At 36.8% G+C, this 15,303-nt stretch overlaps 1 protein-coding gene across 1 annotated transcript; it reads right to left on the minus strand.

Moving 5' to 3' along the window:
- Window positions 1–10,858: 10,858 nt before the first annotated feature.
- On the minus strand, window positions 10,859–11,164 carry LOC145284646 (uncharacterized). The gene has a single exon (XM_080133549.1). It carries the CDS (start codon window positions 11,162–11,164, stop codon window positions 10,859–10,861), a length of 306 nt encoding a protein of 101 aa, XP_079989675.1.
- Between the last annotated feature and the right edge of the window lie 4,139 nt (window positions 11,165–15,303).

Consider the following 15,303-nt stretch of genomic DNA (forward strand, 5'->3'; position numbering starts at 1 on the left):
TGAGTGTCAAGTGACGAATCATTGACATGTACTACCCTGTCTCCATGCAGCCGAAGCCACTGGTAGACACATCCCATCACAATGAAGTTGTGATGGTGTATGATCCCACACAATCGTGCGATTCTATTTATAAACGATGTTGCTAGGAACTGACGAAACGAATAAATTCACGTTCTGCTACCAACCAATCAGAAACCAGAATTGCTCCATAAATATTAAACCTTTTCCGTAGCAATTTCACATGTATTTTCGTCTCGATACGGTAAGAATATTTTGCTCTGTGGAACTGTCTACTGCAGACAAGTCACCTCTCAAAACTTGTTTAGAAAAACGAACCATCGGAAACTGTTCTGAAACTAAACATGGCTTACACTTCTACACTTTATATTTTTGGGAGTTATTCGTTTTGTATCGAAATATATCAGGAAATAATCGAAATTTGTTATTAAAGTAAACATCCTTATACCGCCTTACATCTAAAGTGCATTCGCACAAGCAGGCATATAACATTAACAGTAGATTCGTTGATAAGATAGAGCTGCGTTCGAAGTTTTTTTTATTTAGAGCGTACTTTATTTTTGCATTTTAAACCATATCATATAAAAAGATAACTTAATAAAATCAACAGTTGGTTCTCTATAGTGCAATGTAGACTATGTACAGTGAATTAAGTCACTACGAGAAGGCAGGCTGAGCTTTTCCACAATTCGCATCGGCGGATCCCCGATTAGAACAGATAATGAATCAATGATACAATTTGATTTAAAATTAGCAATTTCACTGATTTCGATGACAATAAAAATATTGGAAATGTGTAACGTTGGTTGATCCCTATTCAATCCCGGGCAACGTTAATATATATTTCGAATTATGATGAGCCCCAAATGAGGGCGAAACTCTAGTCTTAGACATCCGGTTCGTTGACTGTTTGGCTCTTGTGGGCTGCAACATTATTTGGCCGTGGAAATAATTATATTATCTCTTACATTCTGAAAAATTATATATATACTAGCAAAGATACCCGTGCTTCGCACGGAGCTTTGTTGCGCACTCGGGTACCAAAATCTGTGGGCACCTTTCCAGTAAGTTGATGTTGTAAGAGCAACGATTGCATAAGGTGATTAACATTTTAACTACCTCTTGTAGTGACTGAAATTCAATCAGGAACTTCACAAAACATTTTCATCAAAAAGGAAGGTTACTTGATGTTACATAGTAAATTTTTCATTGAAGTCATTTTCAACTCTTGCTTAAATTTTATCTTGCACATTCAATACTAAAAACTTACCACAATCAGATCATGTCAGTTTTTCCTCATATCCATTTCTCGAACTTTTCACTAAAGAGCCTCAGGGTAAACTACATTTCTGCTGCTTTGATTTGGAGCCAGAATGTAGAGTTTTTCTGAACTTCCTGTCCGGCTGATGGAGACGTAGAACATACCGTGACTGAAGCAGTCTGATGTCAAGTCTACGCCAATGGTGTTAAATGTCTGACCTTGACTTTTGTTTATGCTCATTGCAAAACACACCTTCACAGGAAATTGGAGTCTCCGGAATTTAAATGGAAGTACTGAGTCCGATGGAACTAAGGGGATCCTTGGCAGTAGAACGGTTTCGCCTTTGTAGGGACCACAGGAAATGGTGGCCTCAAGTACATTGGTGTGCAATCTGGTGATAACACATCTGGTTCCGTTTGTTATTTTTGGCGGTTCCAAGGATCGAAGAATCATGATTGGCGATCCAATTTTGAGATTTAAAATGTGTGGAGGCATTCCAGATATCTCCAAAGAGTTTAAAAACTCCACAGGGTAGTGAACAGCTTCATATTCATTAGTAGCCGAATCAACTGACTTGTATTGCTTTGTGTCTCCTGGAAATACATCCATTATTGAATTGTTCAAATGATTCACATTGCTGTTTAATGGCGAAATAATAGCCCTCTCAGCAAGCCAATCCGGTGATTTTCCATTGTTTTGCAGGTCTGGGTACACTTTGTCTTTCAGTTGCTTCTGATTACCGACACATTTACTAAGCGCAGTTGGAATCTTAATTGTGTCAGGTGAAGAAGTGGTAGGAAACTGACCATTACCGATTTGGAGAAGCAATTTTGAGAAGTCTGCTGCAGCTGTGTTATCAGAGATATAGGCTCCCATATTAGTAGTCAGTCTCTTCACTATAACGTGCCTCCAGAGATAGGATTGTTTCAAACTTGCATTGACAATGTTAGCCCTTGTGCCATTTTTAACCACTGGGAGGATTTGACGGAAATCACCGCAAAATAAGGTTGGAATGCCACCCATGGGATTCTTGTTTCCTGTGATGTCTTGCAGTGTTCGGTCAATTGCTTCATAAGCACTCTTGTGCGTCATTGGGGCTTCGTCTACAATGATTGCAGAGGTGTCTCTAATTACATTTGCCAAGGCTGAGTTACCAGTAATTTTGCAAACTGGCTGATCCATTCGATGAGTATCCAAGGGTACTTTAAAAGTGCTGTGAAGAGTGCGGCCACCTTGTAGTAGAGTGGCAGCAATGCCACTGAATGCTGTTGCAAGCACAATCTTTCTCATGGATCTAATCTTTGCAAGGATCAAATTGATTACAAAAGTCTTGCCCGTACCACCTGGAGCATCAAGAAACATCATGTTTTTGTTCATTTCACCTTGTGCTTCCAACATTGCCATGAATGAATTGTAAACTTCTCTTTGAGAATCGGTCAGTTTTTCTTGCATATTTTCTGCTTGTAGGGAAAGTTTTTCAAGATTATAAGTAACTTCACGTTGATACTCTCTCGCGAGTCTTTCATCTCTCCCTTGCGTTGGTGCAGGTAATCCATAGCTTGCCAATGGTTGACCGCACATAAGGAGAACTTTTTCTTCAATTAGACAAAGAGTTTTATTGTAGATGTCCTCATTAAAATCTGCTTCTGGATTGTTAACTTCTTGCCTGTATCTGTGAAGAATGTCTTCAGATATTACATCACGAAAAGCCATCCAGATCTCAAGAGGATTTCTTGGCTCACAGGCTGTTAAAATTATCACAAATAGGCTTCGCAAATTTGAAGGTGATTGAGTGGCACTTGCCTCTCCTACTGCTTGATGCAAGTGATGGTCATTTTCTAGAAGGCCTCGAGCAAGGCACGCTGCTCTGTATGTTTCAAACACCTGACCATTGTATGCTCGCAAATTTTGAAATGAAGTTGGACCAGCAACCTCATTGAGCAACAGGCGTAAGAAATAACACTCCCCTGCTTTTGGACTAATCGTGTAGATTCTCCCAATGCATGGTGCCTTCCATACATCATCATTTTCAGTACCTTCAACTTGTACCCCACGCATTCTTCTCATCCATTTCTTTGTCGATTTGTTCCAAGTGTAAAACTCAGGGACTTCTACGTATTTGAGACCTCTTGCAAAGTCATCCTCATGGCAGAGTTGAAAAAATGCTGTCAAAGTTGTGGCAGGCGGTGGAACTTGGGCTCGTTCCAGAGCAGTATCAGCTGAGAACATGACACGCTGCCCATTTTCAAGATGAACAGAAAGTTGTACAATTGGGGGGGAAATGTTCATGGATGGGATGTTCCAATATCCTCCAGGCTGCCTCTGAACTGCCGACATACCTTGCATTCTGGAACTGCTGGATCTCATCCACAATGTGACTTTGTACTTGGCCTCGTTGGTTAGCTGCTCCATCAGTTCTTTGTAGTTCAAACACTGCTTGATCACATCCTTTATTCACGTATTTGAGGACATATTTGATGCTTTGGATCGAGCTGCAAATTTCTACGTTAATGTGAGCGTTGAACTGCTGAAGGAGGACCTTGTTGTACGGAACAATCCACTGGTTTGTTATTTCTTGATTAACATACCGACCATTTCTCTTCATCCTTATTGTACCAGTCTGGCCTCCATCTTCTGGTTTTCTTCGCCTGTACTTGGGGTAAGAGTCTTGGCCTTGCTTGGTACACTGAAGAAATTCTTTTGGGTATTTTTTGGAACATTTGTTGTCAATCATACATGGACAATTTGGATTAAATGGTCCACAAGGTCCATGAACCATATGTGCCATCACTTTAGCATGAAGATCAGGATCTTCCTCTTTGTCAGGGATCTCTGCAGATATGCAGAGATCCATTTTTTCTGGTAGAAGTTTGTCCTCTGGGGCCTGCCAGGTGAGGATGTGTGCATGCGGCAGTCCTCTTTTTTGATATTCAATACTGTACAGGAAAGCCCTCAACCTGCCAAATCCTCCCTTTTTAATAAATTCAAGTAACTTTTTTAGCTTCTGCCTGAAAACCCTGGCAACAATATCTGGACGATCCTGAGGGTCTTGCCCTTGAAGACAATTTTCTGTAATTTCTGTCCACTTTGGATTTGTTGTGAACATGATGAAGAGGTCGGCTCGGCCCATTCGCCGAACATATGCCATGGCATCACTTTGACGCTCAAACATGTATCGAGGGCCTCCTGTATAAGTTGCCGGAAGTACAACTCGTTGACCAAACTGTTCTGGATTCCCATCCTCCCTAAGAATTGAATCTCTCAAGTTGCTATAATTGTCAGCTCTCAGGGTCTGTTGCTCACGCCTCAGGAACTGTAAACGTTCTGTTTCAATCTTGCAGTACACATCCACCAGCCATTGTTGAAATAGCCTTCGGTACCAGAGAAAATAGTTTCCAGGCCGAGTCATTAAATGGTACGAATAAAATTGCTGTTGGGTAACTTTTCGCCCATTGGATGCCTTCATGTAGATGTTGTAAGATGGAGAACCATAGGGGTACATTAACGGGTACATTAAAGTATCGTAGAGGGGATGTAATTCGGAGATCCATTTTAATGTATCATTTCTAAAACGCAAGACAATATCCCGGTTAGCTGTTGGTTCATTCTCCATTAATATTCCAATCTCATACGTTGTTGTTGGAGCATTGAATCGCCGTGGATGCTCTTCTTGCGGCCTTCGGTCTTCCCTTATGACAACTTTATGTTCTACCAAGTGTTCTTCTTCAATCCTCTCCTTTGTTGTTTTCAGCTGACAAATAAAGCTGTTGTTCTCTTGTAAAAATTCAGTCAGACTTTGGAGAATGTCTCTATTGAGTCTACTGTCACGTCCCCGATTATGTAGTTCCTCTTCCAGACTATCCAAGAAGTAGACTTGAATAAACTTTGCTGTTTCATCTTCAGGTGGTAAAAGACTCCCAATCTGGTGGCAAACCTGGCCTCGAATTCTAAAAGAAGGATTCCACCCATGTACTGCCGCAATTTTATGAACAAATGATGTCATTGCAAAACAATTGTTATAACTGCGTAGATTTTGCAGAAAATCTTTAGAGATGGGACCATTGCCGGAGAGCAAATCTTGAAGCAACTGAGGCAGTGGTGGAAAGCTATCAAGCACAACTTTGCCAGAAAAACAACAACAACCAGGGGTTTCTCCTTTAAATTTTACAGCTGAGCAATGTTGACATACTTTGTCCATTTTTCCTATATCAGCTGTAGTGAGAGAGTCATTTTTGTTGTAGAGCAATCCTTTTCTATTGCAGTGTTCTATTTCATGGTGTCTCAAAGCAGTCATTCGTTGTCTAGCTGCCTCGTTTTCTGTCAATTGCTGGGGCAAAGTCATACTCTCTCTCCATGCAGCCTCTCGTTGTTGCCCTTGGTATAGGCGAAAGCTTCGTTGGGTTTCCGATTCATTCTGATGTCGTTGAGCCACTCTCAACTCACCTTGTGTACGTCTACTTACCTCATATAATTCATTCGATCGTAATATTGCTTCTCTTTCCAGTGCATATCTTTGCCTTTCTTGAATTTCATCTTGTGATGAATTTAACCGCCTTACAGCATGTCTAGTTCTGTCAGCTTCACGTTGGGTTTCTCTTTCCAAATCTGACAGTCTTGCTCTCCTTTCTCTTTGACGTATCCTGTTAAGTTCTAGACGTCTTTCTCTATCTGAATTGTTTACATTGGAGCGAATTGCAGCAACTCTTAGTCTATTAGCTTCCAATCTTTCCATTCTTTCTTCCTCACTTTCGTTTCTACTTCGTTTGGGTGGCATAATTTCGGTTTTAAACGGAATTGTTTAACGATATTAATGATTGTAAATTAATTAAGCGTAAAGGAAATGTATACTAACTGAAATGGACGAACTATAAATAATATTTCTGAATAGTACAATTATAAACAATTATATTGTACCTATTTACTATGCCTCCCCACGGGACAGAGTTAGACACCAGGGTCGTTTTTTAACGTGGAGAAAAGGTACAAAAATAAAAATTGTCTCAGTCGTGAAGGATTTCTCCTCCACCGAAAGAGAACAAGAAAATGAAGTGCAGCATCTGAAGAACAGATGGTATTTATTTGCTCCCCCACCGAGCAAATTAGGCACAAGGCCGATTTTTAATGTGAGGAGTGAAGGGAGGGGGAAGGGAAAAAGGGGACCAGCTCCCGAGAGGTGGGAAATGGGAGCTGGTTAAAGGTCAGGCATGTGGGGTTGCCCCCACATCTGGTCTTTGCTAGTCATAGCTAGTCCTAGCTTGCAGTATCTGCCGGAACAGATACTACACTTTGATCTTGACCAAAAGGAATGAATAAAAGCGACCTACGTGTGACTCATTACTTCCGGGTGTAAACGTCACAGTCTAAAAGTAATAATTAAAAAAAAAAGTAAATGTAAAATAAATGTAATACCAACTTAGGTTAACTAAGTAAGTACAATTAAAACAGTTCTATTAAAACAAATAATTACTAAGATCTAGATAATTGTTAGTCTCATTGTTATGGTTTTAAAGAAAAAAATGTGTAAAAAAAGTTCTGCTTTTGTGAGTACGTGTATTTCTTTTAAATTACATAACCTTTTTATTTTATTATTTATATCTCTTTTAAATTTATATATTTTGTTAGTAAACTGGAAGAAATTCAGTTGAATAAAACCTTGTTCGTGTTCTTTACGTTAAACTCATATTTTTATAAAAGGTTCATCCGGTTTAAAGAAAGCACTAAGTTTAAATAAGACTGGAAATAACTAATTCAATATATAAATAGAAAAATGAAATAAATATAAGCTTTAAGTCTTAAGATAGTAATAATCAAAATGTAATAAATTATTTGTAGTTCAAATCTATGATAAACAGGCTTTCGAAATAGGCTCGACCAGAAAGATTAAATTGGAACGAAATTATAATCTCCGTGCCATTTTCAAAACAACCCCACAAAAGTAACGATATCCTGCAGTTGGTTAAATGACAATGGTTGTAAGAAAAATGTAAAAGAAAATGCGCTTATCTGTTTATTTTGACCTGTTTTATTTAATTAAAAAAAAATTGGCTATAACTGGAAGAGAGCGTTATGTTTTGGGGGTTGTTTAAAAAATAGAATGAAAATAAAGTTAGTTCCGTTTTAATTGTGTTTAATTGCGGCAAGCGCTAACAAAATCGAAAAATCACTGTTTACATTCGAAATGTTAACTTTTATAGGTTTACAGGTTTGCTGACAAGGCTGGGGGTGTTTAATACAATTATTTTACTAAATTGATTTTTTTCATTTAAAAATAAAATTATTTATTTTTTAATAAAGTTTTATTTTAAAATATTTGTTTTTGTTTATTTATATAAAATTACGATAGTTGAATTGTATTCTTTCAATTATATTGGCAAGTAAAATATAAAAGATTAAAACGGAACGAAATTGAAATTTCCATTACATTTTCAATACAATCCCAAAACATAAAGCTTTGCTCGCCAATGAATTGTTTTGATAATATACGTAAAGTGAAATAAATCGAATATAAAATTAAATGAAAATATATTAAATAATTAAATGTTAAATAGATTTTGTAAATAGTACAGTTGAAATGATTAGAATATTTCCAATATGTAATAAGGTCGAGGTAATTAGTTAAAGAGATTTAATATAATGTGATATGCAAATGAGCATAAGTCATTCGATATGGGGGTGGTTTGTAGACTAGTATATAAAGAAATTAGGCATAGATTCTTATGTCTCCTATAACAGAAACATCCTAAAATGGGTTCTAATGTTTCTCTACCAGGAGAGATCTACCCTCTTACCTCCTTTATATTTCGTTGATGATGGAGAGCTGTACACACAGACAGAAACACACGAACCCTATTACTTTATAAAAATATAGATAGATAGATAGATAGATAGATAGATATATATATATATATATATAGTAAGTTATAAAATATATATGACGATTAAGCTATACTGAATATTCCGCGTTTCCTCAACTCTAGAACTCTTCAGGCTTATGTGCATAAGCCTGAAGAGTCCTACAGTGGATGAAACACGGAATATTCAGTATAGCTTAATCGCCACATATATTTTATAACTTACTAACTAGCTCTACCTACGTATTGAGCACTTTTGAAGTAAATACTTAAAATTTACGCATAAATTTATACTTTCGTATATTAATTTTATGTATGTAAATGAAGTAGTTATATATACACACACACACACACACACACATATATATATATATATATATATATATATATATATATATATATGAACAAATGATTAATAAAACATGTTTAAAGACATCTTGAAAAAGAGTTTAAAACATATTTAATTTTAAAAAAAGAAACACAAGATAAGTGGATAGTCCTTAATCCGCGGAGTTTCGAAGAAATACTCTCCTTCTCATCAGAGGGCAGGAATTGGCAAAATGCAGGATCGGATTTTGCATATAAAAGTATTTAATGAAACTACAAGTAAGTCACAGATCTTACTTGATTAAAAAAAAGGGTGAGGTAAGGGGAACAGGGGGCAAAAGAAAAATAATAAAAAGATTTCACATGAATGGACAGTCCAGTGAAGGGTAAAAATCCAAAAATGGTAAAATCAATATATATATTCAAGTAGGCATTACTAAATACAACGGAGATATTGGCTTAACGATTCTTTTTTTTTTTCGATTTTCCGTACAATTTTTTTTTATATCGACACCGAAAATATTGATGAAAGTTCTATAGTATATATATTAACAATATTGGTCCATGTTCTCCTTGATTTTAATACTGAGATTTTTTTATCGATTTTTAATCGACTGTTTATATACTTTTAACCTTCAATCACTCTATACAATTGATTGAATATTTTACTTTTCAATTTTCTACTTTCCATTTTCGCTTCTATTCACTTTCACCTCATCAACACCTGAAGATGATTCGCAGGGGAATCGAACGCGCTCGTGATAATTATGGAACTTCCGTCAATATTTTTGATTTTTGATATAAAAAGATTGTACGGAAAATCGAAAAAATACAAAAAATATATATATATCTGTGTGTGTGTGTGTGTGTGTGTGTGTGTGTGTGTGTGTGTGTGTGTGTGTGTGTGACCGAATATCTACTTATAAATATATAAACATCTTTGTCTTCAAAAATAAGCCGGGGCTTATTTGAAGACATGATAGGCAATACGCAAACGTTCATTCCCATTCCTTTTCCTTTAGTGTTTTATCTTTTGAGTTCGGTTTTATACGAGTCGAATATCGTTCTTGTATAATCTCAGAATCAAAGTTTATTCTCTTAAGACTAATCCAAAACGAAAGCAGAACTTCTACTCGCTCTTAACTCAACTTCAGTTTAAGTGCACGTCTTCATTGTTTAACCGTCTGATTTTCGTGGAAGCTATCATTTTATTTTTCAGTCTGAAATCTTTGTACATTGTATTGTATACGTCACAACTGTGCACAGGGTTCCGTAATGATAGGTTTAAAAGAGTAGTGGTTGATGGGCAAAAAACAGAATCTCATAGTGTTGAGGCTTTAGAGTTCCATCCCAGGCCCAACTCTCTTCCTTATCTTCATCAACGAGCTCTCAAATCCCATTCTTATATCATTCGTAGACAGTTATGCAAAGAACACTACCATTTATGGCAACACTTAAAGACCGGAAATGAACGAGACTTCTCTGATTCTCTATCCTCTGATCTTGAGTACGTAATGGTTCTGGTTAATTTTAATGCATCTAACACCAATCTTCCATATTTCTGTCATCAGCACTGTAATCAACGTCTGGTCCCAATTGAAATGAACAGTTCTCCTCTTGAGAAAACTCCATGTTTAGACAAGTTTCTTGGTTTGCGTTTCACGCCTGATCTGACATGGAGCACATACAGGGGTTGGACAAAATAAAATAAACACTTTAAAAATCAACAAAATGTATTTTAATATGGTGTAGGTCCACGTTTAATTCTCCGAGGTATTGATTCATCAAAAGTGTGAATTTTGTCTAAAGGAATCTAATCCCATTCTTCAACTAAAACATTTAGAGATGAATCTCCAAAATCTCCAAAAATCCTTCAATAATGTTAAGATCTGGAGATTGGGGTGGCCAAATCAGATGCTCAACTTCATTGGAATGCTCTTCCTGCTGATCTTTAATAATTCTAGCTGTATGGATTGGAACATTATCATCTTGAAAGATGGCGTTCCCCTCCGGAAACAGTTCTTGAACCATAGGATGAACTTGGTCACCCAAAATTCCTATATAGTCTCGACTGTTAATTCTTCCATGAGGAGTAATCATTGGTCCAGTGAATTCCCAAAGAAATGGCATCCCAAATCATCACAGAATCTCCGCCATTCTTTACAGTTGGGGAAGGCAGTCTGGGTAAAATGCTTCTATCGGCTATCTCTAAACGTAGACTCGACCGGTGATCGAAAATAAGGGAAACGATGATTCGTCAGAGAAAAATCACATTTTTCCACTGCAAGAGGGATCAATTTTTCAGGTTTTTACATCACTCTAATCGCTTTGAAACAGCTGTTTTTGAAAGCAGAGGTTTTCTAATTGCAGCTCTTCTATAAAATCCAGATTGGCGCAGCTCTCAACGAGCAGTTTTTGTAGAAACTGCGTCCTGTAAATGTTTATTGGGCTTTGCAGTGATTCTGGGAGGCGTGGTCTTGCAATCTTCTCTAACAATCCTCTTAAGAGTCCGACGTTCAGACATCTTCATCTTTCGACTAGATTTGTGCTTTTCTAAGGACGTTTTTCCTTCTCTTTTAAAAGCAGTCATTACTTTTGAGACAATGTTTCTTGAAACGCTAAGTATTCGTGCAGTTTCTGTTACATTAGCATCTGCCATACGAACTCCAACAATTTGGCCTCTTTGGAAGTCTGCAATCTTTGTCATTTTTATGGGAAAAGCTTTTGATGTCTTTATATATTTGTAAAAGAAATTTATTTTAATTAATCATATCATATGGCATCAATAATAAACAAAAAAGCATTAAACTATGTCAAGATTTGATTGTTTAAAATACGATCAAAGATTGGCGCCAAAAAATGTTAAGTGTTTCTCTTATTTTGTCCAAACTTTGTACATCAAATCTGTTGCCAGAGTTGCTGGGAAAATGGTTGGATCATTCTAACTTTCCGGTAGATATCTCACTGCTAATGTCATTCTCTACCGAGAGCCAAGTACGTCCTAAGATGGAGTAATGTTGCCACATCAGGGCAGGAGCTGCCCCGACAAAGTTTAAAACCAACTTGATAATCTAGTGGGTGATGCCCTTTCCTCTTCCATGCAACTTCTTTCCCACGGAAAAGACATTGCGAGCCTGTCTCTGCTCTGTCGTTATTTTCATTGTAAGTGTTCGACTGAGCTTCGATCTATGGCCCCCCTCGACAATCTTTCACACAAAAAAAAAATTCGTCCAACTAAAATCACGATCAATTATTTCCCCCATTCCCTGTCGGTGCCTAAACCTAAACGTAGATTTCATGAACAGAGCTTCTTCGCTAGAATTGCTCGACTGTGGAACTCTGTTCCGTTGGTCTGCTTTCCAGCTGACTACAATATTGTACTCTTTAAGTCCAACGTGAACACGTTCTTATTGAACCGCCCTCGTAAATATTCTCATTATTCCACCACAAACGATTACTGTGCTACTGTCCAATTGGCTGCCTCAGAGCCTTGTTATGGTGTGACCCTTTGTCCCAAATAACTTAATAGTTTTTTTTTTATTTAAACACATACATCTCATTTCCCTAACTACGAGGAATGCTCGAAATACACAAGCGTGCGTTTAAAATTTTTAGAGGGGGGGTGTAAAAAAAAATATTGCATCTCAACAGAAAGCTCTGATAAGCGGGAATAAGTACATATTTTTGACTAAAAAAATGTGTCATTGTAACTTGTAGTGCAGGTGCCCCACACCAATGTAAGTACTTCGGACTAACCCGACTGTCATCAAAATTCCCAAGATACCAGAAAACTATTCTACTCTGAATGTTACCTCTGTTGTCCTTTTTTTTACACTGAGTTCACCACTTATCAAGGCCCGGAAGCCACTCAGGGATAAGGGTTATTGCAAGTACAGTACGTTAGTGTGAAGATTTGATGAAGTGTTTACTTAAGGGGGCGGTTCATTAGGAATTTGTTAACGTTGGACTTGAAGACATCCAAGTTGTAGTCAGGTGGGAAGCAGGCAGACGGAACAGAGTTCCACAGGCGTGCAGTTCTAAGAAAGAAGCTTTGTTCATGGAATCCACGTTTTGATTTAGGCACAGATGAAGAGTGGGGGAAATTTTTCACAGTGGATTCAGCTAGACGGGTGTTTTTCGTGAAAGATTGGCGAGGGGGGACCAGAGATTTGAGTTCAGACGAGCACCTGCCATGGAAATAACGATAAAACAAGGATAGGTTCGCAACGTCTCTTCTGTGGGAGAGAGATTGCAGGGTAGAGAAAAGGGCATACCCCACTAAGCCACGAAGTCTATTTTGTACTCTGTCAAGGCAGGATAGGCTGTTTTTAGCAGCTCCTGGACAGATATGGCAGCAGTATTCCATCCTGTTACATTTTGGAATTCCTACCTTGTTCCCTGTAGAACATGCAGAAACTACACTGTAATTGGAACAGACATCGCACTGTTTAAATTCCTGCTTAGTCTCACCGTAAGTATGGTCTCTGTATCTCATTACGTCTCTGTCGCAATTTGCCTTGTTTGCAATAGATATGAGTAAAAGACAAAAACGTATTTCATCATTGAAAAGTGTTTTTTTTTTGTTTTTTGTTTTTTGTTTTGTTTTTGTTTTTTGTTTTTTTTTTGTTGTTGTTTTTTGTTTTTGTTTGTTTTTGTTTTGTTTTTTTGCTAATGACCAACTTATTTTATTAAAGAGAGCAGGTATTGCTCATATTTTAGATGCTACGTTAAACCTGATCAGTACTTAAATGGGTGACCGTTTGGAAATACCAGGTGCTGTATGTACAGTCTGCTTATCTCGGCATTGTTTCCGGTTGCCCTTGATTTCTTTCTACTATTGGAATCAAGCAGTGCGAATTAAGAAAAATCGTGGCTGGAGATTGCGCAGCCTTGCTTCACAATTACATGCTGAGCTACCCTCATTGGTGGATATTCATTGATTCTCAGAACTGAACGATGATGCAAATTAGAATTAATAACTAAACAAGATAAAAACAGGATAAAATCTTTGTACGAGGTGCCTTCAATAAGTTTCTAAACTTTTTTTTTTTTTACAGACCTTCAAAATTGTTGTAGACTCTTGAAAAATCCAATATGTTATTGGTATATATCTCCTGGGATGACTGGTAAATTTTTATTATTTCAAGTTCATGAATTGAAATATACCTTACTAAAGCTTATTGAAATATACCTTACTAAAGCTTATTATCCTAGCTGGTGAATTTCAAAAGTGCAATATGACCTTGAGGACGCTTTAGAAGAATGCTATAAAATTTTGTTTCAAACTCGGAAAAAATGCCACAGAAACGTATGGAATACTTCAGACTGCTTTTGGAACATCTTTCATGAATTGAGCATCAGTTTTCGAGTAGCATGAACGATTCAAGGCCAGCAATATGTGAGGGATGATGAGAGGTGTAGGAGGAGAAAGGAAGTTTGAACGCCAGAGTTGATTGGCCCAAAAAAGTATTTCATGGATAAGGACTGTCGTGTGTCTATAAAAACAATATAAGTGCACACTTTGATGCGAGGAACTGAAAATGCCGAATATTGTACGAATGCACAAGTCCACAAATCCAACTTTGTCAAAGACTATTTGACCAAGACAGTCATCAAGATAGCGCATCACTCTCCTTATAGCCCAGACTTCCTGTGACTTTTGCTTATTCACTAAGCTCAAGGAAAACCTTAGAAGTTGTCGTTATGAGACAATTGAGGAGATAAAAGACTCTGTGACGAGGGTCATATACAAACAAAAGGACTTCCATGTGGCTTTTCAGAAATTGTTTAAACGCTACAAGTGCATTACAGCCAGGGGAGATTACTTCAAAGAGGATAAGAGTTTCATGTGTGTACTATCAATAAAAGTTCCCAGACGAAAAATGTATGGAAGTTTATTGAAGGCACATCGAAATATGACAGGAATCTGATTTTTTTTTCTATTTTAAGCGTCAATAAAACAAAATACATGTGCGAACTTTAGGTCAAATTGCAAGTTTGTTATAAAAGGGTCCGTGGGCAAAGGGAACAAAAATAGTCCTGCAAGCAAACTTATAATTAATTTACATAATATCAAGAGGAAAACAAATCCGACATCCAATTATGCAAAGAAACAAATGCGCATGCACTGCCTAGATTAAAACTTTTTGTTCGTCTCAGTTTTATGTGTAGGAATAGGATTTTTCTTTTATTTATGAGGCGACAGGTCAAAAGTCAGATTTTTTTCATTCATAACTATTAATCATATGTATTTGGGAAAATATAATATCACAGCTAAAGTTGCAAGGCATATTAGTTCTAATTATTATATACATCCATACGCACACATATACGCACACACATACGCACTTATGTGTGTATACATATACATATAGTAAGCCATGTAAGTTTAAGTTTACAAGGTAAATCTAGTAAATACTTAATAATATAGACCTATAATTATTTACTATAATAAGTATTTAATTATTAAATACTTACAATATATATATATATATATATATATATATATATATATATATATTTAGTGGAGATGGTAATTAATAAAAACTGAAGAGAGTGCTCAATACTGTTGTAGAGCTAATATGCGTTTTATTTTTTATTACCATATCTTTCTGTTAAGTTACATTATTGTTTCGGCTACACGGCCGTTTTTTTTTGTTTTTTGTTTTTTGGCCGTCTGGGTGTCTACATTTATTTCTACAATATGCCTGAGGGTAATAAAAACACTTCTGTCGAAAGCGCTCGCGATTATGGATCCAACATTTACAATTTCTAGAAGAACACAAAAGGGACTATTCGCAGATTGGAGAAGATAAAAGGAAAATTGTAAAACAGAATAACTCCGTG

This window comes from Euprymna scolopes, chromosome 9 (assembly GCF_053919585.1).
Source record: "Euprymna scolopes isolate OS-2025 chromosome 9, ASM5391958v1, whole genome shotgun sequence".
Lineage (NCBI taxonomy): Eukaryota > Metazoa > Mollusca > Cephalopoda > Sepiida > Sepiolidae > Euprymna > Euprymna scolopes.

Coding starts and splice junctions, on each gene's coding strand:
- LOC145284646 (XM_080133549.1), bottom strand. CDS start 11,164: ATGACAAAGATTGCAGACTTCCAAAGAGGCCAAATTGTTGGAGTTCGT.